At 31.8% G+C, this 22,068-nt stretch overlaps 3 protein-coding genes across 3 annotated transcripts; 2 read left to right on the top strand and 1 right to left on the bottom strand.

Annotated features, from left to right (window-relative positions):
- Positions 1 to 591: 591 nt before the first annotated feature.
- On the top strand, positions 592 to 10,708 carry LOC118073185 (signal-induced proliferation-associated 1-like protein 1). The gene is made up of 4 exons (XM_035093529.1): positions 592 to 1,016; positions 5,340 to 5,529; positions 5,610 to 6,365; positions 6,451 to 10,708. The coding sequence occupies exons 2-4, from the start codon at positions 5,349 to 5,351 to the stop codon at positions 10,182 to 10,184; spliced, it is 4,671 nt and encodes a 1,556-aa protein (XP_034949420.1). The 5' UTR covers positions 592 to 1,016; positions 5,340 to 5,348; the 3' UTR covers positions 10,185 to 10,708.
- A 216-nt stretch (positions 10,709 to 10,924) lies between these two features.
- Positions 10,925 to 17,925, bottom strand: Mnn1 (menin 1). The gene is made up of 4 exons (XM_035093764.1): positions 17,157 to 17,925; positions 16,773 to 17,083; positions 16,570 to 16,709; positions 10,925 to 15,226 (listed from the first exon to the last, which is right to left on the bottom strand). Exons 1-4 carry the CDS (start codon positions 17,716 to 17,718, stop codon positions 14,353 to 14,355), a joined length of 1,887 nt encoding a protein of 628 aa, XP_034949655.1. The 5' UTR covers positions 17,719 to 17,925; the 3' UTR covers positions 10,925 to 14,352.
- Ddx1 (ATP-dependent RNA helicase Ddx1) lies at positions 17,836 to 21,968 on the top strand. Its single transcript, XM_035093763.1, has 10 exons — positions 17,836 to 18,048; positions 18,126 to 18,177; positions 18,274 to 18,461; positions 18,623 to 18,822; positions 19,109 to 19,579; positions 19,652 to 19,984; positions 20,076 to 20,262; positions 20,437 to 20,730; positions 20,791 to 21,008; positions 21,157 to 21,968. The coding sequence occupies exons 1-10, from the start codon at positions 18,033 to 18,035 to the stop codon at positions 21,388 to 21,390; spliced, it is 2,193 nt and encodes a 730-aa protein (XP_034949654.1). The 5' UTR covers positions 17,836 to 18,032; the 3' UTR covers positions 21,391 to 21,968.
- The last annotated feature ends 100 nt before the right edge of the window (positions 21,969 to 22,068 follow it).

Here is a 22,068-nt window from a genome sequence, read left to right on the forward strand (position 1 = left end):
TACATTCTGTAGTAGAACTCGCGTGTTTTGTGCCTTCGTTTTCAATCGCTTGGTGTTTTTTACTTCAATATAAAAGTGATTCTGGTGCCATTGACTGTCTATACAATGAATTAAACACCATAATAAAAATATAAAACTCCATTTTTTCTCGTCACACAAAGAGAATGATGAAGAAAACGGTCAATTGATGCTGCAGTTTGATGGTTGAGTGATCAGTTAACTAAACAAATCAATCATGAAATCATTAAATAATTCAGACATTCATAAATCTACGTATGATCATGTAATGTATCGTCTTGGAAGTTTAAGACGATTTCGGAATAGTGAACCTACAAAAATGATGAAGCTGAGTAGGAGGTAAACACTGCGTGAAACTCGGTCGGACAAAGCGAGCGTCTTATAGCTTCTGCTAGGCTTCTTTCAAGCGAACCTTGGCTATTTGATGTGCTTTTCTGTGTTGTGCTAGTGCCTTGCGTTATTACGTTACTTTTCCTGCTTCCTTGGCCGCTTTGCGTCTCGACGCGTTTCGTTGCCTTTTAAATGGTCTCGTGTGGTGTGTTCCGTTGTTTTTCCAAGCGAGGCCATTCAAACATTGCGACTCCTTCACGTAGAATGTGACACACAACAAAAGATACACTGAGGAGTGGAGTATTATTATATTTATATTAATACATACCAACAGCATTATTAGTGCGGTGATTTTTTCTTTTATTTCCGCTTGGTGTATAAGTGACGTTCACCATGTAATCGTGTGATTATATCAGTGATCTTTGTTGCGTGATGCTAGTTTAATCAATGCAAGTGCTTGGTATCTTATAAGTACTCTGTTATTGCATTCAATCGATTTTATCGTGCCTTTAATCCTTACGCATTCTTTACTATATCACTACTAATCACTATCAAGGAGGAATTATCGTGAAGCGGAAACCGCTATATTGGAGAGGAAACGGGAGAGCGGTCTGCCGCTCGCATTTCCGTGTCTGTCGCGCCAGCGACATTCAACTCAATTGGAAAACGTGAGTTTCATACTTTTTTCTTATCTATATCACATTGTTTTTATAAAGATTGATTTTTATCATTGTAAAGAAACTCGGTTTCCTTGATATCAATTTATTAACCACAAAAATTGAATACAGAGAAAAAAAAAAATAAGTATGATAAAAATTATTTTTATTGCATAAAATTGGTGTTGATTGGTGATAAAAAGTTATATTTATTGCTTTAAAAAGCAATCTTTTAGATTCAGAAGTTGATAAGTTGTTGATTGATAATCTGTGTTGAGTTTTAGTTTTTTTTTTTTTTAAAATTTGTTTTATAGAAAGAAGGTTTCTATTCTTGAGGTAGGAAACAATGGGTTTATTCATAATGACAGGATACAGTAATTGGTTAGGATGACTGGTAACTCAATTGGTTTATTGGTTATTTAAATGAGGTAATAATTAATTATTATTTTTTTTTGTTATGTCAATTATATTGTAAATATTATATTTAATCATTTTATAAATTGATTTAATATTGAACCATAAATATAACTGCCAATCAAATCAGTTTTAACCTCTAATACTTTGATTTTATTTCAGGTTATTTATTACTAGGCTATATATTTAAATATAAATTTAGGGAAGAATGATGAATATTTATTTTTTTTAAAGAGAAATGAAAAATGATTTTGATGTTAAATTGACTTGAATGTTGCTACTTCTTCCTATTGTGAGGAATAACCCGTATCATAACTAAGAGTTACTTAAATATGATAAAGTAACTTGTTGAATTCATTTTAATTGATGTTTATTCCTCTATTAATTTATGTTATGTTGATGAACATCTTTATTCTGGGTTATTTATTTCATTCTAACACTTCAACTTTTTTTTTTTTTATTATTATTATTTCAATTAAATTCAAAATGAATAAATATTCTTAGCATTTCAAAGTAAAAGAAAATAATTTTAAATAAATATTGCAATATGTACTCAAGTATGTTGAAAGTTATTCAAAGATTATTATTTTTCAAAGAAGAAAAATAAATAAATAAAAGTAAATTCCAATCTATTATTTTTTATGATAAATGAATGTAATAAAAGGAATATTCAAAATACCAGAAACTAATTATTTCATAATAAAAGTATTACAACACTTTAAATCATAACACTTTGATAATTAACACGATGAAAACGAGTAGCTATTTTATTTGAACTTTTTCTACACCGGATGTAATAAAATAAATCACTAATTATTTTCAAATAAATAATGGAAGTTTATGGTGAGTTAGAAAGCGCATTTAGTTTACCTTGTTCTCAAGGAATAATATTAAATAAATGAGTTAAATCCTGCGTTGGTTTTTAATATACCTGCATGACCGGAAAACAGGGTAATATCAGAATTATAATGTAACCGTTATTATTATACATGTTCAAACTTGATGATGAATTTTTTTTAATCATATTTTAGTTCAAAGATGCTTACATAAAATATATAAAAAAAAAAAATAAATAATCATACAACAAATGATAAAAAGTGCAATGCACATAATATTATAGCTACTGAGAATTCTAGAAGCATTTCATCCACATTTACTCCAACTTATGGATACATAAATGTAGAGTGTCTACTTATTTGCATTTAAATAAGGTATTCACGAATTTGCTAATTAAAAGTGATATAATTGACAAATAAAAATAGACACTGCATAAGATGGAGTTATCTATCATTAATTGAGCAACATGTTGGAGAAAGAGAAAGCGTAGAAAGACTTTGATGACTACTTAAGTATGTACTTGTTTTGATCTACACTCGTGACTTGCGAGCCATAGCAAATGGAAAATTCATTAACCAACGGAAGCTACAGCCAGGGGAAATATGCAAGAGCTCTTTAACTTCTTCATGAACGGGGACAAAGAAGCCACTAAAAGCTAATCCTGGACTCTATAACTTTAACTACTGCTTATTTATAGTCATTATTTCCATAGAAATACGTATATTTATTCACCATCACCACCCTTTACTAGCTAAACTAACTATTTAATCTTAATCCTGGCCTTAATTCTTTATAAAAGATTACCTTTAATTTAATTTAAGCAATACTGCTTATGTATATTAAATATATACTTCTACTTTCCATGTTGATGCTCATAATCTTATTAATTGTATTCAATAAGCTTTTTTTTTTATTCAGAATAAAGATGAGTTTAACATTAATTTACATTGGCTTTTATGTAACTTAGTAACTTTAATACTCCGTTTATTTTTTAATTAAAAGAACAATAGAGTTTTCTAAATAAATATATATCTTTGTTGATTTAATAACTTGAATTATGTTAGTATGAAGTACAGTTTGGCATTCAACCTAATATTTTCCCATAAAATATCTTATCATGAATTTCATGACAAACTTTTGTTCTTAGTGACTTGACATTTTCCAAGTGAACAAATATAATTATACTTTCAAAGAATTTTTTTTTCATTCTTGGAAACATTGAATATTTTAAAAACATTCATCTATTCAAATAACAACAGATATTTCATGATGTTTTTCGTTATTTATCTCTGAAGCATACAAATGAGTCAATATTCTTTTGATTTCTATTTATTATCCAGGTTTACATTGAGTTAACAATTGTCAACATAAAATATCTTTTTTCCAGTTGGACATATTAATTGTTTTTTTTTTTTTGAATTGAGATTATTCATTGAATTTTTCTTTCAGTGACTTGAATGAAAAGAGATTGAAGAAAAAGTATCCAAAAAATTCTTTGTCAGCATTAAATCTGTGGAATGAAATAATTCATTAAAAAAGAAACAAAAAAGCAGCATTATAAATGATTAGCTAAAAATTTGTAATAAAAGTGATTGGTAAAAAAATAAAAAAAATATTTTCAAGAATTTTTTTCCAAAATGACTTTTACGTTCTATGAGTCAACGAGTAACTGAGTTAATGAATGTAGGTATGGTCAGAACAGCATGACGAGGCGCGTGCAATAAAACAGCGAAATTGTAAAAAGAAATGAGAGAAACCTATATGTATCGTCACGGTTGGAGGTGTTGCGTCTGAATGTTGGGAAAATCTGTATAACTTATACATATATTGAAACCGGTAGCTATTTCATTGTTTCTCTCGAGCGATGGACAAGCTGCGATGGATCGCTGGCAAAGAGTAGACGAGAGCCAACGAGTCCAACGAGATGTAGTTGGCTTGCAGAGTTGAGTTCGATGCCCCTACGACAGACAACGCTAGGCGCCAATGCAACAACACAAAAGAACAACAAAAGAACCTCTTCATGTGGATTCTCATACGTCTATTGATCAATTTTTCTTAGAATCTTATTAGGGAAAAGGAGTAATATGAAATCTGCAACATACTTGGAAGAACTGCTTGACACAAAAAGATCAAAGCTAGCAAAAAGACTCACTTGATCCGAGTTCACTGAGTAATGGTTGCATCTTTGATAAAAATAGCTAAATTCTCTAGCAGCTTCGAGTAAATTTTCAAGCTTCTTGATTTCAAAATTTTCTTCAACTTCATCATCAAACGCTAATTTGTCATACATCATTTAAATCAGTGCAAAACCTTCACTTTCTTTTTCAATGTATTTTTTTCCATCATCAATTCTGCTAAAGCAGAACCTTTCTTTTGATTTAACATGATTATAATTCATGATAAAATAATCGTACAACAATTACCTAGACTTCATTAGAAAGCTGAACATTTCCTCTTCAGAATACTCCAACTGTATTTTCAATAAAAAAATTTCTCATGTTTTAATATGTATTCTAAAACAGTGTGTAAACTCGTGTTTTTCTTGTTTTTCAATCTACTTGCTGTCACTTTCTAAAAAATGGTTGAATCATTAAGATGACCATGTTGTTTTTTTCTAGATCAGGTTACTCAGATTTTTCTTCACACCATTCAATCTTTTTAAAAAATTAGCTATGCTAAAAAAAAAAAAATTCTGATAATTTTTTAGTCAATTAAATGTCTTAATTTGAATCAATAAACAATGAGATATTTATAAATTATATTACGGAGGTCAAGTATTTGAAGCATCCAAGTCATAACGAGTGTATTGGCCCAGTGGATGAGGCGTCCAATTCTCAAGAATGTCCGGCACGATATATTAGCATAACTGGTTCAGTCGGTGCAGGCATTGATGACGTCTCATGCTGAGTATTCTGTTTCGTTGGTTGCGAATGAGATTATGGAATGATATCGATACATTTACTGACGTAATCATTGGCAAGACATTAGTGATTCACTTTATCAGTGTTGTGTAGTAAAAGAGTAAATAGTAGTACGTAAAATACCAAGATATCAGTAATGAGACATAAAATAATTGTGTTTCAGAATGACGAGATGATTGCTCAGCTGGCGGTGATGGGCGGCGGAAGTGGCGGTAGCGGTGGTGGGAGTCGTGTCAGTCGTGGCGGGCTTACTTTGCACAGATCAAATTCCAGCCTAGAATTACCCCACAGTCCAGAACGTTCAGGACGGACACTGGATGCTCAGCCACTTCGGCGAGAGTATGGATCCCACGGTAAGTAATATACACAACCCTTATGCTGATGGTAATATGAAATATGATACGATTCTGATCGATTCGCTTGATTCACATAGGAAGCATCGATGTGGTGGCAGGACAGTGCAGTCCAGCAGGCGGTAACGCAACAGGAGATCATATCTTTGCGATGCTTCAAGATTTCAGGAGTGGAAGAGCATCAGCAGATCGTCTTCACCCGCATGGAGATTCTGCTGGTGCTTTAAATGTGGGTGCATCTACTGATGAAGTGTGTGGACCTTCCGCTTCCAGTCCTAAACTAAGACTTAAACTCAATAGACTGTGGGGTGGTAAGGAAAGTAATTGTCCATCAGGAGCATCAACACCTGGAACTGTTGTGTCTAGTGATCTTGAAGAAAGACATCGTAGACGAGCTTTTGTTCATTATGATACTCAATCGCTCACTGCGAACCTTGGGTATGCAGCTAAATTGAGAGGAATCTTGCTTGCAAGAAGAAGAAATACTGCAACAGGTGCATCTGCTGCTAGTACAATAAGATCACCAACACCTGATAATGAAGCAGAAGGAGCGGAAACTAAAGATGATCCCGGAGATGGTAAAAGCAATGAGTTACTTGAATCTTGTCCTTTTTTTCGCAATGAAATTGGCGGAGAAGGTGAACGAGAAGTTGCTTTGGCGCGATCTCCTAGTGCAACTATCGGTGCTCATAGGCCTTCTTTGGCTTATGGAGTTTCTGTATTGGAACCGCCAATAGGAGAAACACTCTGGAAACACACCTGCCCTTTACGTAAAAGACTTCTACCGATTGAGAGTGTTGATGAAGGTGCAAGATATTATCGGAAATATTTCTTAGGTAAATTAACATCTTACGTAGATATTAAAACTGTTACTAATCGTAAACAATCATCATAAATAAATCTTTTGTACTTAATTTCTAGGTAAAGAACATCAAAACTGGTTTGGAATGGATGAGCAGCTTGGACCAGTAGCTATTAGTATACGTAAAGACATTAGTCATTATAGAGTGATCGTTCGTACATCAGAACTTTTAACTCTTCGTGGTTCCATTGCTGAGGAAGCTCTAGGACTACGGAATCATCCGGGTAATAGAATACCAACGAGAGAAATTTTAGAACTGGTAGCACCGGAGGTTCAAATTGGATGTCTGAGGCTTGGAACACCGGCTGCAGAGGAAGCTCTTTGTAGATTAGATGAGCAGGGTCTCTCTAATCGTTATAAAGTAGGAGTGTTATATTGTCGAGCAGGGCAACGTACTGAAGAGGAGATGTATAATAACCAGCATGCCGGACCTGCTTTCCTTGAATTCTTAGATACAGTTGGTCAGAGAGTGAGACTGAGAGGCTTTGAAGGATATAAAGCTGGTCTTGACACGCGAACAGATTCCACTGGTACTCATGCGGTTGCTGCAACTCATCGTGGAGCTCAAGTGACTCTTCATGTTGTCACTATGTTACCTTTCACGCCGAATAATCGACAGCAATTGCTGAGAAAACGGCACATTGGCAATGATATTGTGACTATTGTATTTCAAGAACCTGGAGCATTGCCTTTTAGTCCGAAACGAATACGTTCGCAATTTCAACATGTATTTATAATCGTCAGGGCAATTAATCCATGTACAGATAATACACAGTATTGCGTAGCAGTTTCTAGAAGTAAAGAAGTACCAATTTTTGGCCCTCCAGTACCACCAGGAGCTATTTTTAACAAAGGAAAGTCTTTTGCTGATTTTATTCTTGCTAAAGTAATCAATGCTGAGAATGCAGCTCACAGATCAGAAAAATTCTCAACAATGGCGACAAGAACGAGACAAGAATATTTAAAAGACCTTGCGGTTAATTATTCTTCAGCGACTCTCATCGATACCGGCCAAAAGTTTTCTATGTTATCTTTTAGCAGTAAAAAGAAGGCTCCGATACGTCCGAGATTAGCTTGTGATGCCTCTCAACGTGGTGCTATTTGTTGGCAAGTGATACTTGAAGAGAGTAATCAAAATACTGATTGTTATTTGGGTATTAGCGTAGATACTATTGTATTAATTGAAGAACACTCAAGACAAGTTGTTTTTGTGTCACCGTGTGTAAACATACTTGGATGGCATGCTCAAACAAATAGTCTTCGGTTGTATTACCATCAAGGAGAATGTATAAGCATTCATGTGCGTCCAGATTATTCAGAAAGAGATGAAATAATGGAAATCGTTGCGCGACTCAGAGCCGTAACTCAAGGATCTCCTGCATCAGAGCTATCGTTAAGGAGAAATTCTCTTGGGCAATTGGGGTTTCACGTTCAGCCCGATGGAGTAGTCACTCAGGTCGAAAGTATGGGTCTCTCTTGGCAAGCTGGACTTAGACAAGGTTCGAGACTTGTTGAGATCTGCAAGGTCGCTGTGTCGACCTTGAGTCATGACCAGATGGTAGATCTGTTAAAAACCAGTGCTCAAGTGACCGTGACCGTTATACCTCCAACGAATGACGGGCAACCGAGAAAAGGTTGTTCGCTGCAAACCTGTCAGTATTTATCTGCTAATTATGAGAGTGACTATGAGAATGTATCGAGCTCTGAGAACGTGCCGAGTCAACAGATGGCTCAGCAAGTTCAAAAGAATTATGAAAGATCTCTAAGTCCCCCACGATCAAGTAATAGCTCTGGATATGGAACTGGATCTAGTTCTCGATCATTTAATGATCCACGCTTTGTTCAGGAAAATTCAATGACAAACGTGAATACTAACCATGATGAACGGTGGTATGACCTTTATGAAGCTCCTGAACAAAATGCAAGTCATCGAACGGATGGAACACCACCGCCACCTCTTCCGGCTCGAGTGAAGAATGATCCGGCTCTTGGGAAAGCTGATGGACTTAAACACTATCATGAATACTATTCAAAAGAGCCTAATTATGTGTCTCCGCGAGTCATTCATGAGAATAATTATCAACGACTTGATGAAGCTAATCGGAGTAATCAAGAGGAACCAAATTATGCCAGGATGCAAAAAGATAGTCATGGATATTGGTATGGTCATCAAAAATTATCGACTTCCACTTCATTACCTTTAAACCAAAATTCTAACTATTCCAAACCAGTGAACAGCAATGGAATTCGTTATAACGAACAAGTAAATGGTAATGAACAAGGAATTGTTTATGATAACGATTCTAATCGTATTATTCAACGGAAGCCAAAGGATTATGAAACAAGAGTAGAGTGGGACCGAAGTAAAAATAAAAATGAAAATTATGAAGAATCAAGAATTGTCGAGAATCAAAATGTGACTTCTTCTGCACATAATCATGAATCTAACGGTAAACTTCGCGAGAGACCAGTAAGTTCTTATGAGTTTTTGCAGAATGATTGTGATAGAAAAAATGGCGAGACTTCAGATGGCAATCGACGAGTTTCCGACTTGAATTACGAAGTAACTTTACAACGTGATGATGGTGTTAATTCAAATTGCGAGACAGCACATGAATTTTTAATTGGTGAGAAAGTAACTTGCCTTAAGAACAATTTGCCTGAGCGAGTTCTTACGCGGAAATTAACACATGAATATGGGAGAAAGGATTATGCTTCATCAAGTTTACCACCGGAAATGAGAATTTTAGAAGGTACTGTTGTTGAAACTGTAACTCCAAGTGAAGATGAATCATCTACGTCTCGAGAAAATTCATCTCCAGGATTAAGAAGAGCCGGAAAGCATAGGGCTAATCCGAGCCCTCGAAATCAATCTCCTCGACCAAAGTCTGCAATAAGAAATCCTCACAGAAATTCAGCAAATTTAACTTCTAGCACACTTCAAGAGGACTTGATGAAGTTAATTAATCCAGATTATATCGCTGACGATAATCATATACCTGGTAATACATTGAGTGGCAACAATGACAGTAATTATACCGACAATGTGAATAATAACCGGGAGAGTAATGCGATTATTACAGTTGAAAAGAATAATGATGGCTCTAAAATGATGGGAAACAATAATAGTCATAATAATAGCACCAGCAATAATAATAGTAATAACAATATCAACGAGTTGGAGATTCAAAATAGATGTAGATCAAGAGAGAATTTGTGTGGGACGAGTACATCTACATTAAGTGTTTTAACTCCAGCAAATCGCCAGGATAACACTAATCCTGGATCAGAAGTGATTTTAACTATGGCTAGGCCTGCTACAGTTATCTCTAATACCAGTACAAATTCAAGTCCTGCTCCAAGTGAGAATAAATTGTCTAAAGAAGAGAGGTTATCACCTCGTGTTACTAAAACACCACATGTGCCTTTAAAAACAGCAAATAACTTGAATACGTCAATTCGGGATGGGAAAAGTGAAGGAGAAAGTGACAACGACAACACATGGGTGAATTGTCATGCTGATGTTAACAATGCTAGGTCTTTGAAACAACATGACCCGGAATGGAGTGATGAAAAGATTTACGACACCAGTAGCTCAGTCACTGATTTACAAAGTCATTTATCAAACCTAGAATTGAGAGTTGCACGTGAAACACGTAGACGATTGTCTCTAGAAGATGAGGTTCGAAGATTGAGAGATGAAAATCGTAGACTTCAAGATGAAAATCATGCCGCTGCGCAGCAATTAAGACGATTTACTGAATGGTTTTTTCAAACAATTGATCATCAATAATAATATGTAGAGATAGTTAATTAATACCTTTCATAAGAATAATAATAATAACAAACGAATTAATATCCTGTTAAGAATGTTAAACTGATCATACCGAACAACGTCATTTTTTCTATTTTGTTATACAATTAGTAGATTATATAGATTTATATATATATTTTTTTGTACATGTCAGATCGTTTGTTAATGGAATTATTATTTTTCTTTTGTGTAAACCAAACACTCTCGTTATCTACTTCAACACGAGTTAATTATTCGTGCGTTAGCAGTATTAAATATTAATTATCAATTTGAAACCGTTGATAAATAAAGTATTCATGAATGCTCATCATAATAATGAATGATTAAATCTGTATTCATTAATACAACATGAATTTTCATCAATAGAATTTCTATCATTGAATAAAAAATAAGGAAAAAAGTAATATTTCACTGCGTTTATACGCAAATAGCCGACCAAATATTTGTATCTTAAGATTTATTTTATTATATAAAAGTTAAATATTTATCAACTGCCTTATATATCAATTATTAATACCATTTTAATATTTAAAATATTTTCAATTATAAAATGATATCAAAAATTTGGAGATAAAAAACTTAAAAAGAATGTTAGCCGGTAAAATATGTATTTTTTATATTCGGCAGAGAAAATGTAAGAGAAAAATTTTTGATGATAAATAAAGGATAATAAAAAATAAAATAGAGAAGGTGATTTATTGAAATATCACAAATCTATATTTAGAATAATAAAATAGTTTATTGTAATCCACAGAGAGAAAAAAACAGACATCTGATAATTTTATTAATGCCTTAAATATATCACTACTGTCATTGATTGACAATAACACTGCAATCACACTCTGCTGGAAATCTCTATGGAGGACAGTATGTGAGTGCAAATTGCATGAGGAATAAGCATAAAATTCTATTAACTATTTAAAGTCTGATAAATTTGTAATGGACTTTTTGCTGTTACTATTTTGATAATGGATGGGCTGTTATAACATTAGTACATCAAAGTACTACTAATTAATTCATAAGCAAGTATATAACGATAACTAATTCATTATTAACTAATAGTAATCATAATTATAAAATAATTAAAATTATTTATAATAATAATAATAATAAGATCTTTACGTGAAATTCTAAATGATTTTTCAAGACTTTTACACTCTCATTGTTGTTAAAACTGTTTTGAGTTTATAAATATTAATAAATTATGTTTATATGATAATCAGTAGAATATTATATCACTGTGCTGCATTCTAAATTGAGATTTCTGTTTTGGATACACATTAAAATGTTTAAGTACTTTTATTATGCCGTTAGAAAACGTTGTTATAACTGTCTTAACTTTCTATTTATTTCCATGAGTGTTGCATTAACAATAGAATTTTTTTTTCATTTGCATTTTTCTCTTCTTTTGTTTATTATTATTATTAAAAATTGGGGTTTTCATTTTTTTTTTTAATTTTACGCTTTAACAGTATAAATGATGTGAAATGAAAAAGGAAAAAAAATCTAACCGAATCAATCGGACTAAAGGAGGTATATAACATTGTGCGAGGATAAATTGTAATTGCGGCAAACAATTAAATGTATAAACAATTTAATTGTTTTCTTATGGCACGCACTGAGTATATAATATATTTATATATATTCGTACGATTTTTTTTTCTGTACGTGTACTTAATATTTTTATTTTGTTTTATTTATTTTTTTTTTTTTTTCATTATTAAATGAATATTCGTAAGAATGTTAATTAACAGGCCGCGCAGTGTGGTAAATAATATTGAGTAAGACAAAATCACTGGTTATAATCCAGCATCACACAAACAGCACGTGGTTGAAATAACCGGAATCGCAGCTTTACCAATACAAAAATACTCTTTGCTGTCTATTCCACATATATCACACACTGCTGTGTATCATACTCGATACTCTTTACAGTAATTCTTACTTATTCATAATATGTCACGTTGATAAAATGTTCAAATACTGGAAATGGCATATCTTTTTAACAATTTCAAAGTTTTTTTTTTTATGCTCACACCATGGAATTTGTTTTATTTGTTTTTTTTGTTTCAATATTTAATCTTATAAATGCATGTTAAGAAAAAATTACCTGAATGTAAAAGAAATTATTTGAGTAATAATAAATTATTTATAAATTTTGGCAATTTACTATTCATCTACATACATACTATTAAAAAATATATTTTTAACGATACTAAAAAATTATCATTAGAAAAACGACTTTTCTCATTAAATATCAATTAGCTTAAATAATTTTCTACATTCAGGATAATGTTCCTCCCACATACATATATTACTCTCTTAAAATGTATAGTTTATCTATGATATAAATATGTAATTTTTATAATTCTCATTTGTAAATACTTCAAACAGAGAGGGACGTGTACTTATAACAATGTCCCGCATTTTTAGTAATTCATCATTCAGTAATAGTAATTAATCATTAATAATAATTATACTCATAATAATAGTTATTATAATATAAGAGAGAGTACTGAGAATAATGAGGAATTTGTTTGTCACCATGCGTTACATTTCACAACGTCTCAGTCATATTAATAGTAATATCATACAGTATATTAACAGCATCACAGCATGATAGCGCCCTTCAGTATAACGTAATGATTAATCCCGTTTTTTATTAGTATTTATTCATTTATATATTTATTTATTTATTTATTTTTTTTGTTATTATCTCATTTTTATTTATTTTTTCATTATTTTCATTTTCTTGTTTTTTTTTTTTTGCAAATTAATATTTTCTTTTATTGATCTTAACTGTTTATTTTTAAAAACTGATAAAACTCGAGGATACATTTCTTTTATTTTTTTTTTCGTTATTTTTTAATAAAATAGCACACCCTATACGTTTAACAGTATATCCTACAACAACCCGTTTGTAATATTTCCCTCGTATTTGATAGATTCATGTACGTCTGCTCGGGAAACAATAAAACACTTATATTGATTTTTTTTTACTTTATATAATGTGATAAAAAATGTAAAAAAAAAAAAAAAGTTGCATTCAAAATGAGAGAAAAAAATTAAATTTTTTTTTTATAATAAAAAATTGAATGCAAAATATTCAGATTCAATAGTTAAATATTATAAAAAAATTTTGTGCGTAAAAAAATACGCAATATAAATATTTATAATAAATTTTCAAAGCGTAGTAAATAGTTCATTTTAAGCGCAGAAGCAAATTTTTTGTAAGCAATTGCAGATAAAATCAACTAATAGATATATAGTTTAATTATTAAATTAAAAAAAAAAGAAGCAAATAAGAAATAAATATTTTCTTTTTTTTTTTTTAAATCGTTAAATAGTTTATACTCATGATATATAGATAAAATATATAAATATATATATATATATAAAATGACTCGAAATAAAAAATCATTAAAATTAATTTGCACGTCGCAGGGAGCGGAATGTAGCAACTCGTTCACTAGATTCTTTTTTGTTTCGTTTTGATAATAAATATCTCGATTAACGACAATAATTTATAGTATAATTAGTGCATTTGCAATCGAATAACATTGGACGAATTAATAAATAAATAGAAAAAGAGTCTATGAATAATATCAATTTGACATAGACTATTTAGAATAATAAATAAAACCGATTAAAAATATATATTCATATATATCATGATTAATTAGATGTAATCTTTAATTTTCAGCGAATTATATATCGCATTAACTTCTTGATAAACTCTTAAAAATGAATGGCAAGTAGCGCGCGGTGATGAAATTCAATTTTATAATTTAAAAAGAAAAAAGACACTGGAGAGAAAATTTGTACTTTTCTACTTATGTTTGATATCTACCACCTATAATAATTAGTTTTTTTTTCCAATTATTCAATTAAATCATCCGTTCTTTCATTAATCAATTGTCAATTTATAAACTAATAGATTCTAACGCTCTATATACTGGCTGACAAATGATTATGAGAATTTTTATTTCATATTATTATCATCATCTCGTATACTTCTGATAAATCAGCACCAAGTCTTGAATCTGTATAGAGTCGGCTAAAGAGCGAAAAAATATTGCGTGGCAGGAAGTTTATGATGAGATAATTGAAATAATGAGATTGAAAAAATATATATAAGCTCGAATTATTACTCTCGACGTGTCCTCTTGGGACGCTGATGTACTCCAATCTCATCAGTTCCTCTTGACTTTTTTCCAATTTGCACTTGACTCTGTGCAGTTAATTGCAATGAAATTGCATGAGTGTTTAATTTTTCAGCCAGTAAAAGATCCTTAAGTCCTTTCATTTTCTCACTATAAAGTGTTATCCTAGGGTTTTCGTTCTCAGAGTCTATTTCAACTTCTGGGTCAAGACTTTCCTGGGAAGTAGAAGGTGTTGGAGGTAGAGAATTGTCCTGAGGAGCAACAAATGGCTCGCCATCACCTTGAATAAGGTAATCCCTATTTAATATTTTTTCACTACAAGCAGCAGTCAAAGCTTGAATTCCTGGATGCATTGGAGCAGCATTTGATGGTACTTTAGATTCAAGCCTAGCTATCAAATCTCGTGCAACACTGCTTCTTTCCTTCGTTTTATAGTAATTATTATTATTGTTATTATTATTTGTAGCATTATTGTTATTGTTGTTATTACTCGTAGTTGTATTATTATTATTATGAAACCCATCATCCAAAGTTGGTTCCCTTCTCGATCCATTTTCGTCATCGTGTTTATTGAATGTTGGTTCAGAATCGTGACATTCTATGATCACTTGTGCTCTAATACTAGCATCGAATTTCGATATTGTATTTACCAATGGCCTCGCCCAACCTATATGAAGTACTGGAGTATTTGCTCCCTCTTCCCACTGGCATATTCCATCGTAAAATCGTAAGAGATAAGCAAAACAACGTGGCTGACGTAGCAAACGCTCATCAGCTCTCACAGTATGAGGTATTAATTCATTTGCAATTTCCAAAAGTTCTTTATAAATTTCACCATCATCACGAGTATAATCATACCTGAAAATTCATCAATTCATGCATTAAAATCGATACTGAATTTCATTACAATTCTATATAAACAATAACCATACAATCTCTCTTTTATTATTTGTTCTTTTTTTCATATTCATCAACAATGGAAATTCAATTTTTTTTTTTTTAATAATCCAACGCTAGTATTTACTCAACCCGTTAAAGATAGAAGGACATTAACTTCAATTAAAAATAGAAAAAAACAACTACTTCCGTTAGCAGCGGACGAGTATTGAATAACATATGGCAGTTTTTTTATCCTCCTAATGGAAGTTATAAGACTGCAAAGTATTTAATTTTACGGACCAACTGCCAGAATTATAGATCGTTTTAAAAACATATTTGTTAAGTTTTTATGATATTTAACGAATGGATTTAATTCTTATCATCCAATTATCGGATAAATTGATATTTTTTTACTGCTCAGTTGATTATTGCATACTAAAATAATTATTATTAAAAATAAACTACATTTCAAATGACGATAGATTATTTTTTACTGAGTTACAAGATGACTAATAGAATGTAAAGAGATAAGAATAAAATTTAAAAAACGATCGTCTTAATATAGAAATGATTATATTCAACCAATAGATCTAGAAAGTTGGGATTTGAAGAAGTTATTTACATAATATGGTCATATAAGATAATTCAGTTTGAATACGTAATCTGTCCTAATTTTGGAGGTTTTCGAATTCTAATTTGTTATATTTCATTAGAATAAATATTTAATTCTATATAAAAGATAAAATGGTGTTATTCTACATTCATTGGAATTTTTCCACTCATTCTATCTAAGAAATAACTCCGGTTGCATTATTGTATATCATTTTTAAATGTCCCAGAGTAAAGTAATAAAATGTTGTAGTAATTATTTTCTTTAAAGTATGCAGTGAAATAGTGTTTAAAAGGTTCTTGTACTAATACTAGTTCAAGCAATAATATGCAAACGAGATGTAAATAAAAAAAAATATCATTTAATATCTCTCATAACTCCGTTTAAAATTAAGCAGCATATTAAAGTTCACCGTGTAATGCTTTCTACATAATAATTTAAAATGAGAATAAAGTTATAACAAGTATAAAATAATATTTTTCTCTATTCAAATATGCTTTTTCATAACAAATAGCCTCATTTTACACGACTCTTTTTAATGATGAAAAAGCTTCTTAACTGTTTTTATTTGAATTAAAAAGTAGTTTTTTTTTTGAAATGGCTGTAAAAGTATCGATTTCTTTCAGCAAATACTGCGTTAAACAAAAAAGAACTTTTCCTTGATAGATAAATATATGATAAGAACACTTGGAGTGATGTTAGGTAAATTTACCTTCTTAGAACATCAGCAGCGTCTGCCCAAGAAGATAGTGCATTTGCATGAAGTCCATGACGATATAAATATCCACCTTGATACGTGTAAGGATAAACGTGTGCATTACCATAATACTTTCTCGCCGACCTGATTGCTTCCTGAAAAAAATTAGAAAGATATCAATGTCTGATAATGTTGACAATCAAAGTTGATGAACTAACCTGAAAAAGAACGATTGCAGGAGGTCGTCCGGGTGTTGGAGCAGCTTCTTCTAAATCTCCAAGATTGCCGAGAGCCATTGGATATTTAGCTAAATGACCCAAGTCATAAAGTAACCACAAAAGTTCTTGCTGGAGAAGTGCAACCTCAGCAGCATCTGCTGTTGCACTTAGACTAGGATTTATCGCGGATACAATAGTTGCAACTTCCATTGCTCGCGTACAAACAACAGCATGACCATTGACGTATAACCAAGAGCGTGACGCGACACCTGCCTCTACCGGCTGGCCTCTCTTATCTTCATTTCCCTTGCCTAAAATCATTATTAATTAATTATTTATTGAACTAAATATATTAATAAGACAACCAGATGCTTTTTTACATACCATGCCACGTAACCTCGACAGTTTCACTGCCGTCTTCCCCACAAACAACCCACGCATGGTCCTCGGACATTGCTAAATGAACATCCTTGAACCCTAAAACTTGACAACCGGCAACAACAGCAAATGCTACTCCAAAACAGTCAAGTTTATTAGCTGTGAGGTAGCTGTAAAGACTCTGAAGATGAGCTCGATCTTTGTAATAACTTCTTGTCAAAGAATTCCATATTACGTCTGATACTCTTTTAACAAGTTCTCTTGTAGCATATTTTGTGTCATAAAGTGTCAAATCAATCGCACCTTTAATTACTGCATGAAACTTGGAATATAAAGCTTCAGCAATGTGATATTCGAGAGCTGGAAGCTTTGGTTCATCATAAATAGTATTTTCCGGCGACGCAACTGTACGATTACAGGTTAGAGAATTTTCTACGGCGCCAACAAGTATTGAGAGCAATGTCAGATCTGGTTCTGAATTATTTGATAATTGTTTTTCGAATATTTGAACAATTGAAGAAATACTGCGGACTGGAAAAAAAGCTTTGAGTTCTTGTAAACTCGCCATGGCTCGGTCACTTACAGACCGAAGCCAAAGCTTCACACCACGCACGATTTACACTTCTTTCACTCTCTCTACTACGTTTCTTTTGACTCTTCTCCGCAGTTTTATGCTTCTATTCCGTTCGAGAATCCACTCGTACTCCAGTCACTGTGCGCGGCAGCTGAACGTTCGAGAGACAAACGTACGAGTTCACACGAAAATACCCGAAAGACTCCGGTTATTTATGTTACACGATTCTCGCTAACATACTTTTCCAGGTGTATTTTGCTTTGTACTAACCTCACTGAAGCCGGCCTTCACAACATTTTATCAACAAAATGACAGCTTTTGAAGGTTTATCAACGATTTTCTATTCATTTTGTCATTTATCTCTACTTCTTTACCAATTTTTCTCATCCTTTGTCTTTCAGAAATGGGCGTACTGCCTGAAATCGCCAAAGCCACTGAGGATATGGAATGGACGTAAGTTTTTTCCTCATTTAAAGCTCCAATGAACATATAGCTCCAATAAAAGACATTCAGAAATATATTCAAATATCAACAATAAATTTTCCTTAGGCTACCAACTGATGTCCAAGCTGAAGCAGTTCCATTAATTCTTGGTGGTGGTGATGTTTTAATGGCAGCAGAAACAGGAAGTGGAAAAACTGGTGCTTTCTGTTTGCCAATTCTACAAATTGTTTGGGAAACATTAAAAAATATAGAGTCTGGAAAAGGATCTAAAAAGTCTGGTGGTCAACGAATATGTAAATTTTTTTAAAATTGTATTCTTTTGTATGAGCTTTTCTTGGTAGAGGTTATAATGACTGCTAAACATATCAATTGAAATATTTGCCATACAGCTTGTTATTCAACTTTAATTTATTCAGAACATTAAGAGACTAATTGAAGGTAATTTTTATTTTAGCTTCCCAATGGGCTCTCAGTCTTTTCGATCGAGGTCGAGCTATGGCTGTAACTCCTGATGGTTTACGATGTCAAAGTCGGGAACAAAGAGAGTGGCATGGATGCAGAGCAAACAAAGGAGTGCAAGGGAATGGAAAATATTATTTTGAAGCGACAGTAACTGATGAAGGATTATGCAGAGTAGGATGGTCTACTTCACAAGTAATTATTTTCGCTATAAACATTGCCATTCCAATTGTATTATTATCGTGGTTATATTATGACACTTAATTTAGCATTGTTCTCGTCCAATGTCCTTTTAACTTAGTTCAACCAACAATACCCTAACATATTTTATAAACCTATAATTTAATTCATCAACTATTGATGCAACAATTAAATCAATTATTATCGTTATTCATGTGTAATGATAACGCTTCACCTACTTCTCTACTACATTTTCAAAGCTTAATTACTATTATTCAATAAAAAATTTATTATATTACAGGCAAGCTTAGATTTAGGAACAGATAAATTTGGATTTGGATTTGGTGGAACAGGGAAAAAATCAAATTGCAAACAGTTTGATAATTATGGTGAATCATTTGGAATGCACGACGTGATTGGTTGTTTATTGGATTTAGACAAAGGAGAAATAAGATTTACAAAAAATGGAGTAGACTTGGGCAAAGCATTTGATTTAAATGCCCAACAAAAGTCACAAACATTCTATCCAGCAGTAGTGTTGAAAAATGCTGAAATGTCATTTAATTTTGGAGCACAAACTTTCAAACATCCACCACCTAGTGGATTTATTGCCATTTCAGCTGCTCCAAAGGAACGTGTTAAAGAGAATCCTGTAAGTGACAGTGGCCAAACTCAAAGCGGTGATTTGACACCTCCAACAAATGCACCTCAAGCTATTATTATTGAACCATCTCGAGAACTTGCAGAACAAACTTATAACCAAATAGAGAAAGTAAGATGAGTTGATATAAGTCAAATGGGAGTATGATTTAAATATTTTATTAATTACTTTTCTTTTTTATAGTTTGGTAAATATCTAAAAGATCCTGTAGTCAAACAATTACTAGTAATTGGAGGTGTTGGAGTGAAAGAACAAATATCAGCGTTAAATTCTGGAGTAGATATTGTAGTTGGAACACCTGGGCGTCTAGAAGATCTTATTCAAGGTGGATACTTAGCATTAACCCACTGTAGATTTTTTGTCCTCGATGAAGCTGATGGGCTTTTAAAACAAGGATATACTGATTTAATTGATCGAGTACATAAACAAATTCCAAAAATGACCTCAACTGGAGAACGATTACAAATGATTGTCTGCTCTGCAACATTACATGCTTTCGAAGTCAAGAAATTAGCGGTATAGTAGTGATTAAAATCGCATTAAAAAAGTATAACTGATATCGTTAGGATATAAATTAGTTATTAAAAAATTATATTCTTTATCACAGGATCGTTTAATGCATTTTCCAACATGGGTTGATCTAAAAGGCGAAGATGCTGTACCTGAAACTGTTCATCATGTCGTGGTAATGGTTGATCCTCAGAAAGATAAATCTTGGTATAATCTAAAACGTCATATTCAAACTGATGGTGTGCATTACCGAGATAATGTTCAACCTGGAAGTAATACACCAGGTAAATTATTAAGCATGTTTAATTTATTAATGCACAGTAATCTTGGGTAATTTTAAACCTCAGAAGTTTATTGGATCATATAATACTGTAAATAACTTTTTTATTACAGTTAATATGCGCGATCAAATAATAATTTTAATTTTTTAAAATAATTTGTTTAAAATTTCTTCTTAGAAACTCTCTCGGAGGCAATAAAAATATTAAAAGGCGAATATTGTATCCGAGCAATCAGAGAGCATAAAATGGATCGAGCTATAATATTTTGTCGTACTAAACTTGACTGTGATAATCTTGAGAGATATCTAAAACAAATGGGATCTAGTGAATTTTCTTGTGTATGCCTTCATGGTGATAGAAAACCCCAAGAACGGAAATCTAATCTAGAGAAATTTAAAAGAAACGAAGTCAAGTTTCTTATCTGTACGGATGTTGCTGCAAGAGGATTAGATATCACGGGTTTACCTTTTAGTAAGTATCTTACTGATTAAATTTAAAAATTATGATTTAAAATCATTTCAATGTTTACAGTGATCAATATCACTCTACCTGATGAAAAATCTAATTACGTTCATCGTATTGGTCGAGTTGGTCGTGCTGAACGAATGGGTTTAGCAATTTCTCTAGTCAGCAGTGTGCCTGAAAAAGTTTGGTATCATGGTGAATGGTGCTCAAGTCGTGGAAGAAATTGTAATAATTCCAATTTAACTAATCAAGGAGGATGTTGTATTTGGTATAACGAACCACAGGTCAGTTAAAAACAGAAAGATTAAAATTTAACAAAGATAATGATTGATATAGAGATGAATCTATTGTTTGTTTAAACACAAACAAAAGATAAAAAATGATGAAAACTATTAGATAACATTCACTGTTCACTGTCAACTATTTTTTCAGTATCTTGCTGATATTGAGGATCATTTAAACGTGACAATACAACAAGTCGGTCCAGATATCAAAGTTCCAGCTGATGAATTTGATGGCAAAGTTATTTATGGTCAAAAAAGAATGGAAACTGGCACGAATTATCAAAATCATGTCCAACAAATGGCTCCAATTGTTGCAGATTTGGCAAAACTTGAATCTCAAGCACAATTGTGTTATTTAAAAAGGCATTTAATAGCTCATTAATACGCTTATTGAAATAATATTCCATTTACCTATGATAATAATTAAAAATACTGAAATTAATTTAATAATTAGTATCTACCAGCTTTTATAATTTAAATATGAATAAAAAATATTTAGAACCGAAGGAGAAGTGTGTTATAACGATAAAAGCATTTATCATTTATATAAGACATACGATAAGTATTTATTGTATTTTCATAGCTTTATAATCATTAATAGACTTTAGTTACACAAACGTATGATACAGTGGCTCCACAGCGTTTCATCTTTTAATTTTTATTACTCATTTTGTTATTTTTATTAATTCATTTCTTTATGGTATTCTAGATGCATCTGTGACCGTGCGAATTAGACATATATCCGTATATATGTCATTGAAATTTATCAGACAAGTTCTTAGTACACCTAATACACATTTTATGGCATGTAAATACGTATTTCGAAAGCCATTCTAAACGACTATCTCGCACAATGTACAAATTACACGATCATAGTTTTTTATTTTATTTATTTTAATTATTAATAAGAATTTTCACTTGTCATATATTTTTTTTGTTTCATAAAATGCTGGACTTGTATATTCCTAAAATGTTTTTTTTTTTATCATTAATTTAATTTACCTGACTTAAATTGTGTACACCCAACGACTATTTAAATTTCTTTATATTACCAATTATT

This window comes from Chelonus insularis, unplaced genomic scaffold (assembly GCF_013357705.1).
Source record: "Chelonus insularis isolate UGA/USDA-ARS -01 unplaced genomic scaffold, ASM1335770v1 scaffold_277_pilon, whole genome shotgun sequence".
NCBI lineage: Eukaryota > Metazoa > Arthropoda > Insecta > Hymenoptera > Braconidae > Chelonus > Chelonus insularis.